Source organism: Pleurodeles waltl, chromosome 11 (assembly GCF_031143425.1).
Source record: "Pleurodeles waltl isolate 20211129_DDA chromosome 11, aPleWal1.hap1.20221129, whole genome shotgun sequence".
Classification (NCBI taxonomy): domain Eukaryota; kingdom Metazoa; phylum Chordata; class Amphibia; order Caudata; family Salamandridae; genus Pleurodeles; species Pleurodeles waltl.
The window spans coordinates 202,490,543-202,507,986 of record NC_090450.1 but is presented as its reverse complement, the minus strand read 5'-3'; the positions used below and the strand labels follow the sequence as shown (position 1 = coordinate 202,507,986).

Genomic DNA, 17,444 nt, shown 5'->3' with positions numbered 1-17,444 from the left:
GTCACTCGATCTCAACGTGGAGAGAGGTGTCTAAAGGGGTAGAAGACCCAAAACATAGGTGAAGCGCGGCACCGTGACCATCTGTACCACCTGTAACCTGCCCCACATGGAGAGGCCTAGTTGGGCCATTTGTCGAAGTCAAGTCTCATGCGCGCAATGAGGGGATCCAGATTGTCTGCCACCATACGCTCTAGGCCACCATTGACTAATACTCCTAGATATTTGAGGTGTTTTGGAGTCCACCGGAAAGGGAAGCCCAGGAGCGCGGATTTCGTCGTCACCTGTGAAAGGGGAAGGGTCTCACTTTTGTCCCAATTCACCCGATAGCCGGAGAGGGGTGCAAAGTCGTCAATAATCTCCATTAGGGCAGGCAATGAGCGCTCTAGGTCAGTTAATGATAGCAGGATGTCGTCAGCATATAGATAAAGTTAGGAGATGCCGCCCGGCAGAGGGAGGCCCGCTCTCAGGGGGGAGGCACGAATGGCAGGCTCCAGCGGCTCCAACGCCAACAGAAACAAAAGGGGCGATAGAGGACACCCTTGCAAGGTTCCTCTGCAGACGGGAAAGGGATCCGAAAGGAAGACCCCACAGTTGACCCGTGCCGTACGGTGCTCATACAGCAATCGGACTTTGGAAATAAACTGGTCACCTAATCCGAATTTTGTCAATGTTGCAAATATGTACGCCCATTCTATGCGATCAAACACTTTTTCAGCGTCTAGGGACAGTGCTAGCGCAGCCTCCGGCGTGTTCCTAGCCGCCCAGAGGGCAAACCGTACAAAGGTGGTTTCTTGAGTTTCAGCCCGGTACGAAACCTACCTGTGTTTGGTGTATTAGAGATGGTATGACCCTACGCAGGCGTTTCGCCAGGACACTGGCCAGTATCTTGATATCGCAGTTCAAAAGGGATATGGGTCGGTAGCTGCTGCAAAGCAGAGGCTCTCAACCTGGTTTTGGTATAACAGCAATTATGGCGGTGTTGGAGATTGCATCCAAGGAGTCCATCTGACATGCCTCTGTTAGCACTTCGTGCAGGACATCTAGCGTTTCTTCCCCTGCCCATTTATATAATTCCGCAGGGAACCCATCTTCTCCGGTGACTTGTGATAGGGGAGATCGGATATAACCTGCAGGAATTCCTGCGGGTGATGTCCCCCTCCAGTAATTTGCAACCCTCATCGGAGAGTGAGGGTACAGTAATATTGTTGAGAAAGGCCTCTATCTGGGCAGTAGATGACTGTGATTCTGTGGCGTAGAGGCGTCGGTAAAAGGTCGCAAACTCATCGGCTGTCTCCTGCGGGTGTGTGAGTGTCTCCCCCGTACAGGCCTTGACGGCTGGTTTCTTCTCCCCCTGTTGCTAATGTCGCCCCTGCAAGCACTGCAGTGCATAGTCAGCCTGAGAAGTAAGGAGTTCATTCATAGCCATACGAGCGCTCTCCAGTCATCTACGGGTGGAGAGGGAGGGTTGGTCCGTATATTGTCGCGTCAGGCAACTGATGTCAGTTTCCAGGGTCATTTGTCGCGCCTTCCTGTCCTTGTTCGCCAGCGCGGAGTTGCGCATCATGTAGCCTTGTCTAGTCGCCTTGGCTGCCGCCCAGGTGACCCTCTTGGTTGCCATTGAGCCGAGATTGTCTTGGACGTAGGTGGATGCGTGTACTTGCAGTTGTGCCTTCCCTTGAGGGGTTCGGTAGCGTTGGACAGCAAATCGCCATGGCTTGCGGCCCGGGGACACCAGGCCCAGCTGGACGGCCAGAAGAATCGGGGAGTGGTCCGACAAATCTCCATCTGATATGTGAGCGTCCTGCGTGTGTGCCACAATGCTGTGTGTGATAAGAAAATAATCCAATCGGGATTGAGTACCGTGGACCGGGGACAAAAAGGTATATTCCCTATCAGCCGGGTGTGTCAGCCTCCAGAAGTATACCAGACCGTTGTCCTGCATTACGTCGGACTGCAAGGCCCTGTCACCGTTACTAGTTATGTCCAGAAGTCCGGTCCTATCTAGTATTGCGTCCCTAGCCAGGTTCCAGTCTCCCCCGATTATGTATTGGGTAGCCCCTATTTCCGTAAAAAGGCAGTTGATGCGTAAAAAGAACTACCTTTTTTAATCGATTGGGGCGTAGACGGAACCCACACAGAGCAAAGAGCCTCCCAATTTCAATTTGGCAAACACGTATCGTTCCTCCGGGTCAACCCATGATTTGGTGACAGTGATAGGTTCGTAGTAAAATTGCGAAACTGCACTTTCGTGGAACGCTGCCCTCTGTGTCCTGTGGGGAAGGGCTACAACTAGACAACACTGTCCCCACCCAGACCCGCTGCAGTTTGTCAGATTCGATCCAGTTCAGATGTGTCTCTTGGAGAAGAGCCACATCTGTCCGTTTAGTGTTGAGGTATGAGAGTATTTTCTTCCATTTAATGAAATGGGTGAGGCCATTAACGTTCCAAGAAATGACCCGTAACGGTGTGGGTGAGGAGGACGGGTGTCTAGCCATGGGGGAGGACTAGAGGGTGTGGCGAGGGTGGGTGATGTTGAGGAACGAGGCAAGTGGGTGGGGGTAGATAGAGTCCTATGAGATAAAAAGCCGAAGAGGCTACGGGTGGGGTATATACGCGGGCGGTGGAGGAGGGGGGGTGAAGCGTCCAAGGGGTTCCAGCTGCTGAGAAAAGGGGGGGGTTGACGCAGAGGAGTGGGGAGAAAAGATGGGTGTATAGAAGAAAGAAGAGGGAGCAGGGGTAGAGAGAGAAAAGGAACAGTATATAGAAAGACATCAAAAGGGAAGGGAGTGAGAAGGTGAGAGGAGGAAGGGGGGAGGGGTGGAACAAGAAAGGAAAGAAGGAGAGAAGTGAGAGAAAAGAGAAAGAGAGGGAAGAGAAGGGAGGGAAAGAAGAGGAAGAAAGGTTTGGGAGAAGAGTGGTGGTAAAGATGAATCCAAGAGAACAGGGATAACAAAGCAGGTACCAGCTCAGGGAGAGAAGAAAAAGACAAGGACGAAGGAGGGAAGGGAAGGGGAGGGGAGGGTGTAAGGAGCAGAGCAAAAGCCCCACAAGTCCTAAACTGTAATCTGCGGGTCTAAGCCTGAACCCAAGGAGCCCCAGCTCCTGGCCAACGTGCCCCCAGCTGGGAGATGGGACGCAACGTGGAGCCGTCTCTGCCCAGTGACGTAAACGGCCCATGACGGTGGAGCCGGATTAATGGAGCACCGCAGGGCCACGGGAGGGCCAGCATGATGGAGAACGTTGCGGCGAGTGCAGCGGACCGCCCAGAGGCAGGGAGGGGATATCGGAGGCCGTTGTAATGGCAATGCTGTTGCATGCATACCGGAGGGGGGCGGGAGGGAAGGGGAGAGCGGGCGGAGAGAGGGGATAAAAGAAGTACAAGGTGTGACCAAGTAAATATTGTAACAATATCACAAAGATGCGAAGGTATCAAGCAGTTAACCAATTATCATTGGAGTATAGGCAAACAAACTAACTGTGGGGTTACCAAGGTCCAGGGCACCAACAGTCCTGACCGGAGCTGAACAACCTTATGAACTTATTCGGTACCCCTATTAAGCCTGTTGGAGAGTATTGCAGTACAACAACGAAACAATCAGCACTATGCAGTAATATGGGTTAATACTCATCCAGCTAATGGAGCGGCGAGAGGTAGGTTCGTCCAAGTCCGGGGGTCTTGGGCCGCTGGCCTCTCGACCTCTTGTAGCCCAGCGGGAAACAGCGAGTTCAAGTGGATTCCGCGGGAGGCTTCAGGGGGTAGCGAGAATTGTCCCTGTATGCCACTTGCGTGTGGAGCGCCACCGCGAGCAGCACCTGTCCCCGGTCATAATGGCTGTTCATAAGTCTTTCCAGATCTCGTCCCCTGGGATGGAAGTCAATAGGGTAGCGGTCTGACCCCGACCCTCCTGGGGTGAGGGTTGGGGTGGAGCATTCTGGCCCGTTGCAGGTGAATCCCGAGGTGGAATCGGGTGGAAGTGTCCATAGGTAGGAGGCCATCCAGGAAAGAGCGTAGGTCCTCCTGGTCATAGAAGTCTTTAGACACACCATTTTTCGTAATCCACATTCTTGTCGGTTCGAACAGGCCATATTTCACCTCCATCTGGCGTAGCTTGGGTCGGAGGGCCAGGAATGCTCTCCTGCGCTCACTGTTTTTTTTTTTGAGAAGTCAACTGATATCTGGATCTCCTGTCCGTCCATCTGTCAGGGCCCATGTGTGCTTGCTCTCTGTATGAGTTGGCGGGCTTGTGTATGACTGAGGAGGCAGGCTATGATCGGTCGGGGCGGGTGGCCGCATCGGATCTCTTGGGGCCTAGTCTGTGTGCTCTTTGAAACACCAGGAGAGGGTCGAAGGTTATGCCAGTGAGTTTGGGCAATGTCTCACGCAAGAACGAATGTATATCCACGCCCTCAGTGGTTTCAGGGAAGCCTAGGAATCGGACTTTGTCTCTCCGGCTCCTGTCTTCTAGGTCTGTCATCTTGCTGTGAAGATACAGGAGTTCCTGGTCCCGATCCTGGGAGTAAGCAACGTGGGCTTCTACCGTTGTCACCCGTTGTTCCAGTCCCGTCACTCAGGACTGGAAGCCTGCAATGTCCAGACGGATGGATTTTGTTTCAGCAGTCAACGAGGCCATAGCATTGTCCATACCCTCCAGTCTGCGACCCACCACCGATATTTCCTGGAGGATGCAGTCCATGGTGGACTCCTGAGCTGAGTTTGCCTGAGTTCTTGGTCAACGAGCTGCCGCCTGGCATCTCTGGCCCCGCCGCACAGCCTAGGTGTGGTGTTGCGAGAAGGTGGAGGCTCCGGTAATCCTCTCTTAAAGCTGGAGTTGATCAGAGTCTTCATGCCGATATGAAGGAGGGGAGGGGGGGTCTCGGTCCTCTCAGCAGAGTGTCTGCTGATTAACATAGACTGGCTGAAGCCCGTGTCACAGCCCTTGTCCTGAGAGAGGGAGGTTTCAGGTAAGTAGGCATCCGTCTGTTTGGGGGGGGTCTGTAAGGGGAGCCCCTTTCTCTTTTCTCAGGGGTTTGAACGCCCTGTGAGGAGGAGAGAACTTGTATCACAATACGTCGTGGGCCGGTTCCTGGCAGTTGCTGATCTCCTCTCTGCCTGTTACGCCGGGTGACGGGGGGAGGGAGGAGAAAGGTGGGGATGGGCAACTTACGCTGTCCAAGAGCTGTGGTGCGGGCTTCCGATGAGTCTGGTGTGCCCCCAAAGTATCTGCGCAGTAGGTGGGAGGGCAAGGGGTAAGGGAACCGGAGTCCGGTGTCACCACTGTGTCGCCACAGCAATTGTGCCAGCCTTCGCCTGTGTTCGCCAGAAAGGAGTATCAAGGGAGCAACCCAGAGTAGGGCTCTGTTCTGGCTAGGACGTAGGTCTCCGTCCTTGACCCCTCTTCGCAGTGTCCATCGCTTTTGGGGTCTGCTTTATCGAGGTCTCTTGGTCGCCACAAGTAGTACGCGGGAGTGCCCCCTGCGGTCAGGGCGCAGACCCTGGTCGGGCGGGTCTCCCCGATAGGAGATTGCCCAGGGTGCTCAGCCACCACCTCCTTTCTTCACTCCCGGTTGGGCTGATGTGGTGCAGGTAAGTCCAGGGGCCCCTGTTGCAAAAGGAAGAGAGCCCCTTCAGTGGGGGAGGGGGAAATTAAGTGAGGGGAGAGGGAGGTGACACCCCAAGCTGTTGGCCGACTCACCTCCAAGCTCCCGGCGCAGTGTTCACGGTCACAAAGTTGTGCAGTTGCCCAGCGCCAGCTCCGTTCCGATCCCACCACTGGCGGCGCCATCTGAGGGAAACTGGAAACAAGGGAGGCTGCGGCTTCGGGCTCTGCCGCAGGCCGCACCCGAGTGGCACAGATTAGCAGGGGGGGGGGTGCAGGTGGTCCAACTCTGGCTCCGTCCCGATCTCACTCATGGGTGGCACCAGGCTCAGGAGATACGGGAGGCCGCAGCTTAAGGCTCCACTGCAGGCCACACCTCTGCAGCACCAATTTGCAGGGGACTGCAGGCTCGCGCCGCTTCCATTGTTCGTTCCCCCCCCACACGGCACCCTCCAGTCACGCTCTGGTCATCGAATGGGAGTCTCCGTGCCCCTGCGGCGTCCTCACCCGAGGCCCGCCGCCTTGAGGAGCCCTTCCGTCAAGCGGCCATCAGCTTTCGTGGCCAGACTACGCCCCCTTATTAACTCAGTTTTATCAGCCAGTCAGTTATTTCTTCAGAGTTTGTGTCAAGATACTGCAAAGTATCAAAATATAAGAAGTAATTCTTATTGTTAAATTTTATAGAAAACAGGGATGTTTTAATTTGTCTGCTATTGTATTCTGAATATGTGCCCAGTGGGTTGTATGTCAATGTGTTGAATGATATCGACCTACCCATCAGAATATCGATACCAACATATCGTCATGGTAAGCTTATCTAGAGAAGTATATATTTACTGTTACCCCTTGTCTAACAACCTTGACTATATGTTGGAAGTTGATATTATGGATGTTAAAATTGTCATATTGTGTTAGAATACCATAAAGCCTAACCCTGGTATTTTGTGCGACAGCAAATGAACTTTGCACACAGTGAAATCCTCCGCATTACGTGCAATATATTTTTGGAAGTTTTACATTAGGGAAACTTTTCATTTGACCTGGTCACGGTATAGAGCTGATTGTTAAATATCAGTTGGTTTGTAAAACTGACTAGTACTATTTAATGTTGTCTGCATTGGTAGACTTGCAAGCGCAGTAGGTATATTTGCTTGGTGTTTGCATTTTTTTTTACCGGCAGGAAATGGCTCTTATCTGTTGTTCTAAACCACATAGAGGGTTTTCTTTACATTCCTCTCATTCTAAAACTTGATGCTTTTTCACTTGTAGACTTTGGCATTAGTGTTTGTAGTGTGGTAAAACACTGTAGCAGACATTACTGCAGAACTCTGCAGTCAGTTTGAGCCAGGACGAAATGTAATGCAAATACAGATACTGGTATTTAGTTAGTGATTGGAATGTCTGAGAAGTTCTTGTGTTTGTCCTGAAGCCAAAAACACTTATATAGCAGCCGTCGTTTAGCTGCCACCAGCAAGAAAGTGAGAGGTTGAAAGAAATAAGAGCTGAAAGAAAGGTGGTCAGCAGTTTACCTCGCTGCTGACACAGTGCTCCTTTCTGACACTAAATAAAATACTCATGTCTGCGAAGAAATGTTCTGCAGCTAAGCAATAAAGTTCCCATTACTGAAGGAGTGTAGAGAAGCCATTTCCCTTTTAGCAAGCAGTTGCTCTATGTTTAATGCTCATTTTATTATTTTTATTTATCAGAAATGTATTTTTATCAGTAAAAGTTTCTAATTCCACATTGCACGGACCTGATTTCCATTTTAGAATGTTCTATTGCGCTGCACAGAATAGCGCAGCTTACAAATAAATTTACAGCAATTAATACCTTGTATTTTTTAGACTCTTATTCTGATGGTCGTAGTGTCCGGCTTCGGTAAAACCTCCCGAGATATAGGGATATCGCGTGGTGCAGTTTTAGCGCCACATTCCAAATTCCACATGTTGAAATGGAGGAGAACACGGTAATACCAGGCGTTTTCACTCGCACTTACCCGTAAAACTGAGAATTCATGCAGTTTCACAATTTTTAGAGATATTAACAGGAATGTTCACTACAGGAAAGAACCGCCAGATTAGTGAGGAATTTGAGCGCGACGCGTAAGGCCAAACGAAGAGCAAAATTCATTTAACACCCAATTAGATTTTTTTACTTGACGACTCCTAAGGAGGGCATACGGGTTTTCAGTGTAGGCTCTGTTTCTGATTGTTAGATATATTCGGGTAATGCATTTTCTACATTGCATATAATATTTAGTTGCATTTTATTTTCGTTGTAATGTTGTACATTTTGTTTTGTATTGTGCTTTCTACCTGTTAATAATGGTATTTGTGGGCATTATTAATTCATTCAACTTAGCTACTCCGTGGTAAGTATATTTTTGGAAGGAGTTTGCATGGACTTAGAGTGTGCACATTTGCATTTAAGATACTGGAAACTAATTGGTGTCAGCGACATCTTTCTCAAACTATGACATTTAGAAGTCCTGCGTTTCAGTAATGTAAGCCAGTTGAACCCTTTCCCTGGATACCCTCAATATTTTGTGTGAACAGATGCCCATTGCTTCTTGCAATAGAATGCTGTTGATTATTATGACTGATCCACTCCAATTCTTGTTTTTTTCCTCGTTGTGGTCAGTCACCCACTTTTCCAGTTTGTTGATTTGTGTGGTAGAGAGTTGCAGTGGGTGGCCTAGGACACCAGTGCTATTTGCATCACTTTATTCAGGTTGTCCACCTTTGGTGCCAAAGCATCCGCATTGCCGTACTAGATTAGCTGCTGTCTCATCTTGTCATCTATTGTGCGTCATCTATCTCCTCTACTGCTGGTCTAGATAGGTCAGTTCATTGCAGACATCCATTGATGGAGCAAGTGCTTTGTTCACTGATCAACTAGAAGTGGATTAACAACTGTCTCTCCAGTTTTTGACGTCAGTGGAGCGTGTTGGTGCTGGTAGATGAAGAGTTTTATTGAACTGACTTTCTGTAGAGCAAAGAGAAATCTGAAGTCCCACTGTCCAACATGGAGTGCATACGCTTCAAAGAAGAAGAGAACTGCTGACTGGTTCTCCCCTGCATATGCTTTGGAGAGCCCAGCAGCCAATGTTTTGCTTCTTTTTTTTTTTTTCACCATGCAGCAGCAGAAGTAACTTCTGTTGTACAATAAGGATCTTTCTGCGGAAATTGTTTTTTGGTGCTTTTCCTTTGTCAATTCTGCCATACTGTCTGATTGAAACCAAGTTTGATGAGCTTGTCTAATACATAACAAATTATTTTTACCTAATTTTTCAACATTACATTAGTGCTGTGTAGTTGCTTATGTTTTAGTCCACAGCTCACCCAGACAACCCCACTCTCTAACGTAATAGAAACCTTGAAATGTAGCACATTTGCAGAGTAAATTATAACCTCCAACTGATTACAATTATGCTTGCACGCCTGTCTCTCACACCTTCTCCCCCACCAAACGGCTAGGAGATGCAGCCCAAGACATAATAATATAAGTGCACCTCTCATCACTCACACACAACACCGAAACAGTACTCACATAGGACCACTACAACAAATCAGGCGCTATGAGATCCATGCCCTGCCCCTTAGTGTAGCGTGCTACCCATTTGAAAATTCACTTTGAAATCCCATAATGGTATGTCATTTAACATGAATGTTGCAGTACAATATTGTTTAGGAGGATTTAGGGGTTCCAACCTTTTTTGTAATGAGGACTACTTTTGATCTGTGCAAATCACTGTGAGCTACTGAAGGCCCAGGCACTCAAGCGGTGTTATCAGATACCCCAGTGCCCAGCTTCCCTTTAAGCCTAATGTCCATAGAGCGAGAAACTATGGTTTGAACAATACTTTTTATTAGGTGCACTATGACAGGGCTGCCATGTGGGCCAGTGAGGATGTGGCCTTGTGTGCGTATGAATTGGATATATGTATATGGGTGAATGAGAGCCTATGTTGTATGTACGTGTGGCACAGGACATACCTTTCCCCATATGTGGCACAGTTACATGTATGATACAAACATACAACCATTTTTTTTAAATGAGAGAAATTTAAAGTGCACAATAATGTTCTGCAAAAATATTTATAGGTGACATTTTTCTGCACTTTAGATTCCACACACTTAAAAAAAACTGTACTTTGCAGTTATAAGTATGACACTGTTTCTACCAGCCACTGGGAGCAAGATGCTTGCTGTGTGTAAATGTGACTCTTAGAAATGTGAGAAAATTTAATTGAAGAGTTAACTTAATCACTCCCATTTAAGAGCATCCAGAAAAATTATTTGTATTCTCATACTAGTAGACAAGGACTTTTATTTAAGATTTAAATGTCTATTTTCAGTTCTTCGCCTCTTTGCTCTGGGTTATAAATCTGACTCAGCTCATTTTCAGGCCCTGCTATCTTCAGCCTGAAGATAATATTGTAAAATAAAGACAGCCTTCCCTTATGTTTAGAAGGAAAACATGACGCTGTGCATTTTAAAAATGAATTTAAGGCTGTGAGCTACTCTGAAGGTGTCGTCCACAGACTGGTTGGTGACATCTGATTTAGATTAATAAAATTACTAATCCTGAAGTTCAGCTTCATTATTAACAACAAAAACTATAAAAACGAAAAATAAGCATCTACAGCTTCTCTGTTGGTGACTCACTCACATGTATTTAGGGACTAAACTTCCTTTAAAGCGCCATCAAACTAGTCCAACATGTACCTTATATGCACTATTTCCCCTTTAAACTCAGTAAATGATGTCTTCTCTTAAGAGATGACTGACAGGTTAAGGAAGATTGCTTTATGAGGGGTGTAATCTAGCATAATTGTCTAGTTAGGAATGTAGCATTTTACTCGTACGTTTAGCCTGTTACTGTATCTTCCATTCAATGCTGAACAACTGAATGAAGACATTGACCAACGCATGCATTAATGAATATCTATCATCAGTCCCTTTAGCAACAAACTATACAATTGTTTTCCTTAGTATGCCATATTATAGAATGTACAGGTCACCTTTCAGTCGTGTTGCACTTGAAACGCAGTAAACACTGATGTGAACATATATGACCCCGATGCCTCCTCATTTTTTTTAACCCACTTTAACTCCACACCAAGAACACCATTCATTTATATTTTATCAAAGATCCACAAAGTGGGGCATGATTTTCCTCCTGGCAGACCGATCATATTAAGCGTAGACTCCCCTACAGAGAAAATTTTGGAATATATTGACCTTTTCCTACATCCTCTTGTACGAAACTTACCATCATACATCAGAGACACTAAAGATTTATTGAGTGAATTGGCAGACTTTGAATGGTCTGAGGGCGACCTTTTGGTTACACTTGGTGTTAATTCTCTATAGCTAAGGCCAAGGGACTTCTTGCGGTTCAGCACTTTTTAGACACAAGGGATGCAACGGTGTACGAACACACATTGATACTCATGGACTTGATCAGTCTGGTATTGGAGAACAACATTTTTATTCACAACAACTCCTGGTACCACCAGGCATAAGGCGTTGACACAGGAGCTAGGTTTTCTCCATCGTTTCCAAATCTGTATTTGGTTGGTATGAAAAACTACATGTTTGGTCCAAGTATCCTTCTGATGTTTCTGAACACATCATATATTGGAGTCTCTGTATAGATGACGTAATCATGTTTGATCTGGCAACGAAACTCAATTGACATTCTTTATACAACATCTCAATACCAATGGATTTAAAATTTCCTTTACTTATCAGTATGAAACATATCAAATTGACTTTCTAGACATCACACTGTTCATAGAAGAAAACAAAGTCTGTTCCAAAATATTTAGGAAAACAACTGCATGCAATGCAGTCCTACATGCCACCAGCCCACATCCCAATTTCACAGGTTCACGCTATACTATTTGGTGAAATGACTAGATTGAGCCATAATTGCAGTAACAATACAAATTTCTTATCTGAATTGGACAATATGGTGTCCAGATTTAAAATCAGGGGATATTCGGACAGTCTACTTACAGGTGCTACGAATAACATTTTAAAGACCACACATGATTTTCTATTTCATCAATCTACCAGCAGAAGAAAGAGTAGCTCAAATTTCATTAGATTCATCACTCCATATTGTCCAGTAAGCCATGAAATCTATAGGATCTTTGACAGACAATGGCATTTATTATGAAAGGGTGATACTATTATAACGTATGCCACTAGCAAACCTATCATCACACACAGTAGGTGTAGAACTGTCACAAACCTGTTGAAGGAATTGGCTACCAACACCGCCTGCCATATTTTTCCAGTGTAGCAGTTGCAGTATATGTCAGTTTGCTGCACAGAAGATCTTTGAATTTCAGTACATTACCAATAAGTATTGCAAAGTATCAAGTTCATCAACTACAATATCAAGTTTGTTGTCTACTGCATCATATGTCAATGCAATAACATTTCGATAGGCAGCACCATCAGACCGTTTAAGGAACACATACAGGAACACCTTCAGGCTTTCAGGGGCAACAATAATTCATATCCTTTAGCTGTTCAGTTCAATTCAGCACACCAGCAATGTGAATTGTTCAAGATCGAATTCCATCATATTGATGTTGGGTACCTTCGCCCTCGGGTGGTGACAGGACTATGGCTTTAAGACAATTTGAGAGTAAATGGATCATTCGAGCAATGGAAGAAGGACTCAATGTTGACAAGGAATTACATGTTTTTTTATGATTATCATTTGCTAATCCAATTTTCACTATAGACCTGGCAAAGGAAATACTGCTTTGCACTCTGTTACGTCGTATGGAATAGACATAAGCAATCTGTGTAATCATGTTATCAGCTCAGAAGGCTTTTGACTAAAATACATGTAAGGGCAGTTCCACTATTGTCTAAGAATTCTTGTTATAGTCAGCACATATATTTGTTGACCCTAATCTTATAAGCATCATGTTCTCTATCATCTACTGTAATACTTTGCTGTGATACATTGTTGTTATCATGGACTTAAGGTTATTTAATTAAACTTTATACGTATGCTGACATGAATAATTTATGCCATATGTGATACATGGGATAACACTCCTATAGTATGCTTATGCCGCATTATAAATGCCAGTCTCATTACTTCTCTCTATTCGGTTGGATCCTCCTCTCAGTCTTAACAGTAGCGTTTGTGCGCAGTCACAATTAGTGTCTTTACCATGCCTCACAGTCATATCTATTTATACTTTACTATTGTCTCACTGTACAACCTTTCCCTCCTCCTTCTCTATATGCATATATCGGCAGAGTCCAATTGCTTTGGATTTGACGTAATCCATTTTCTTTTTTCTTTTCTCTTTGTGTACCTGCTTTTACTGCACTTCGCTCCCACCAGTCACCGGTATTTACAGATTCTTACTATAGCTATCCCTGATGTGGTATACTTCCAAGATGGCTGTTCCGTGTTATTATGAGGCTTGGGGCCTTTAGACACCTTTCTATATCCATTATTTATACCGCAAATTCATGCACACCAGTTTGGCGTCTGTATACTCTGTGACTGCCTGCCACGAACACTTTGACGTAAGGGCGGACCGCAGACTAAACAAATCTGCGACTTCCTTTTCATTAGGTTTTGTGACTTACAAGCTCGCTGGATTTTACTTTTGTAGGCATATCATGGCCTCTGAGCAGTTTTACTCTCTTTATCACTAATTGCTATACAGGCAAACTCAGGGGCTCCGGATGCTCCTTGACTGCCATCTGCTATTGCAGTGGTTCCCAACTTTTTGACGTCTGTGGACCCCCACTTTGTCATTACTGGAGCCTGGGACCCCCACTGAATCTTTATTGGAATCTAGGGACCCCCGCACTGAGTCATTACTGAAGGTTCGGGGCCTAATCTGTTAATATTATTTAATTTTCTAAGCAGTTGCCGACCCCCTGAGGAGACTTTGCGGACCCACAGGGGTCCCCCGACCACAGGTTGGGAACCACTGTACTATTGGATTGAGGTAAGGACTAACCGCGGACTGCATTCTCAATGCCTGTCTTTTCATTGGTCCTGAGACACTCACAAGCTGGCACAAACTAATATTCTGCGGCCTTCTGTATGTCGAGCTCGGACACTTAGACAGCTCGCATTCTTTACTGTTACAGGCTTACTTTGGCCATCAAGTAATTTGACTAGTATTGCTGTTATTGGATGGCCTTTCACTTTTCATCTACAACTACAACAACAGGTGGAACATTATGGGCATCATTACAACCTTGGCGGAGAGGGTTAATCTGTCCCAGATGTGACGGATATCCCACCCGCCGTATTATGATTTCCATAGGATATAATGGACTCGTAATACGGCGGGCGGGATATCTGTCACATTTGGGACTTAACCCCCTCTGCCAAAGTTGTAATCTATGTTTTTTCCACTTGTTTTACGGATCCTGAGTGATTTTTACTATCGCTCTCAAACTGATTCCTAGTTTGTGGTTTTTTTCTTCCCCTCAGCATTTCCTTGACTCACACTAAGTTACAGCAATTTTAGGGACCCTAGTAACTGCTGACGTATCATTATGTTTTTTCTTTAACCTTCCTTATCCTTGTCTCTCGATTCCAGCTATGAGATACCCAGGTGCATGTTCCAACTAAACGCAGTGGTGACACTATCACTTACTTTCTTTTGGGTCTTCCTGTCACCACAAGGCATGCACACTATTAGTCCTTGGTGTTTTCGTGCACTTGGTCACATAATGAGTAGTATACTGGTGAGACTACTTGGTAGTGCCTGATTTTCCTTTCCTGCACTGATTGCTTTTATGTGTAGTGTGTGTGACTTTTTACTTTGATGGTGCATCCGTTTTTTGTTACCTATGTGTTGTAATTGTACACATTATTGTTTTAATGCATGTTATTTTCCAGCCTTGATAAAGTCTGAACGACGATACACATGTCGGCTGCCATACTGCTATGAACTACATTATGTCAGAATAAGTCAGGATTGCCTAAATGTGTACTGTGACCTTCTAATCTCAAAGTATAACATTTTTCAAGAGAGGCAGGATGCTAATAAATATGGAAGGAAAGATATAAAAGCAGTAACTATAAGAACAAATGAGAATAAAATGTATGTGCACTTTAATAGCAGAACATATTATCAGTCTCTGAAGTGCAAATTAGCAGAGATGCTCCAACTCTTTTCAGCACCCACTGAGAAAGGTGAAGAATACATTTGAGATGTGGCAGTCTCATCCGTGCTAATCATGCTGACTCATAGAGTGCCAGGATCAGGGCCAGCACTCATGGCGATGAACGCCAAGAGCGCACAGTAGGCAGGGGACACATCTATTGCAATTAACAGAACTTTAAAGGTGGAGATTGAAAGAGCATCCTATGTGTGGGACAAGAAACACCTACCCCAGTCTCTAAAACCAATTTAGAAGGTCCATTGTTGTTGCCAATCTGTGCTAAAATGTACAGTCATGTTTCATCTGCTACTGTCATTTAAAGAAGCTTTAGATGGCATAAAGAGCTACATGTGTACGTGGTAGATGCTGTAGTTGGGACTCACAAGGTTAAGTGCAGTTTTATTTGTAGTGTTTGCAAACAGTAAGGTGAGCAAATAGTTATATTAAGTTAAACAACTCTTATGGGCCAAACTGCAGCACCAACAGTGACTCAACTTAAATTATAGTCGAGGTTAATCTGGTGTTTACAAATGTTTACAGATATTTACAGCACTAGTACATGTTCACTGACATCCTATTTTATGCTTAATAAAGAAAACATCACCAAAGAAAGGCACCAAAGTTAGCCAGGCACTATGTGCCAGTGAGAGCTAATGTACCGCCATTCAGCAGTTTGAGTTATTAACGCAGAAGGCCGGTCACCTATTGTGATTTCCTGTTTCTTTGCAAAATTGACTGGATTTGGAACGGTCAATAGAGTCCGAGGAGAGGCAAAGTTATTAAGGCTTAAAAATGGGATTCCCAAGCTGTGCAATGTCAATCTCAACTACAGAGATGATGACCCTTTTGTATAGTACTTCCTTTGTTAGAAGATGACAAAATTATTCTGGAAGATGGGCAGCATGATCAACTGTCAGTCCAAAGAGCTGAGATTATTCATTGTGGTTATGTGAAGCGGGTCAGATATTGTAATATTCCTGTGTTCATCTAGCTAAAGTCCAGTGAATTTGTATGCAAGTCGGCCAAGGTTTCAGCAAGATATGAGTGTTACTGATTCAGGAGAAAGCATGATTAATTTAACTTTTTTCTGATAATTAATGCAGCCCTTTTAAAGATTTTTAGTATGCATATCATTTTATTATTTAAAATTTTTAGACTTTTTGCATGCACTGAAAATTAAAGTATAAAAGCACTAAATAATAGATTGTCTGATTTTAATTATTTTTGCAGGTAACGTATTTGGGAAAGGTATCAACAAATGGAATGCAGTTTTCTTCTGGCTGCACAGAGAGGGCAGTCATTGAATTGTGGAAGAAGCACACACTAGCCAGAGAGGAAGTCTTCCCAGCCAACACTCTACTAGAAATTCGCCCATTCCAAGTTCGCCTCCACCACCTGGACCTCAAAGGTGAGGCCACCCTCCATATGGATACCTTCCAGGTGGCGCGTATTGCATACTGCACGGCTGACCACAATGTGAGCCCCAATATCTTTGCCTGGGTGTATCGAGAAATCAACGATGACCTGACATTTCAGATGGACTGTCATGCGGTGGAGTGTGAGAGCAAACTAGAGGCGAAGAAACTGGCTCATGCCATGATGGAAGCCTTCAAGAAGACCTTCCACAGCATGAAGAGCGATGGGAGGATACACAGGAACAGCTCGTCTGACGAAGTCTCTGAAGAACTTGATTCCGATGATGGCTGAGTGAACTTGTTAATGGTTTGACAAAGGCGGTAATGGCTTAGGGGAACGGGAACACGTATCGCTAAGGCGGCAATACAAATTGAGAACAAGACTGCCAAACACTTAGCTGATCAGCTTTCTAAATCAACTGAGCAATTCAACTTAAAGATGTGCATCATTAAAGTAATTAAGTTACATTGAAATCTGCTGCTGTTGCTATGCTGTTCGAGTGAGAATGAGTTTCTTGTTCCCTCTTCGCTCCCCCTGGTGGCCTGTTCCTGCTCAGGCTTATCCTTTCCTGTCTATCCCTTCCAATTTGCCTTATGAAAGTTATCAAGCAGTTGTGATAGTGGAACCTTTGGGACAGCTCATACTGAGACAATTCCTCAGTGTGGCGTGGATTCTTGTCTCAGTGTAATTCAAAGAGGAACACATTCCCTCCCCCATGCATATTTAAAAACCTTTCACCATGTGTGCCATATGCCGAACAGAAATCATTGTCCTCTGAAAATTATAGTAGTACTTTTGCAATTGTTCACACACAAGGAAAATCTATTTTTACACATATCGCAGACTGTTTCGCTCCCTATTCTACTGACATCTTTTAAGGGCTGCTTTTAAATAGTGCACTTACGGCTTTTAAAACCCATGTTTTAGCAAGGGCACATTTTTAACAGGTAAAAGTAGTGTTCACATGGGACGTCACTTGGGCAGCCCTAGAATTAATAAAGTTTCATTTGGTCAAATGCATGGTCAAAAATAGTAACTCATGTTAGTTCATAGGAAGCCATGGTTTGTAATGAACATTAAAAAACTAGGCACCTTTGCAGAGAGTAATTGGGTTTGAAATTCTGACCTTGGGTTGGAATAATTTATGCATTGCTGACTCACAGAATATTCAAGTTGTTTAGCTAGTGGGAAGGATAACACACAAAGATTTAGTGAATGTCTGTCTTCATGCCTTTCAGGATGTAAGCAGTTTCCATCTACC

The 17,444-nt window shown here is 45.0% G+C and overlaps 1 protein-coding gene across 1 annotated transcript in view; it reads left to right on the top strand.

The window, feature by feature from the left end:
* PID1 (phosphotyrosine interaction domain containing 1) overlaps positions 1-16,656 on the top strand; it is a 384,153-nt gene extending 367,497 nt beyond the window's left edge. Inside the window, exon 3 of the mRNA XM_069213417.1 lies at positions 15,998-16,656. Within this exon, the coding sequence (XP_069069518.1) occupies positions 15,998-16,474 (477 nt within the window). The 3' untranslated portion in view covers positions 16,475-16,656. The remainder of the gene's footprint in view (positions 1-15,997) is intronic.
* The last annotated feature ends 788 nt before the right edge of the window (positions 16,657-17,444 follow it).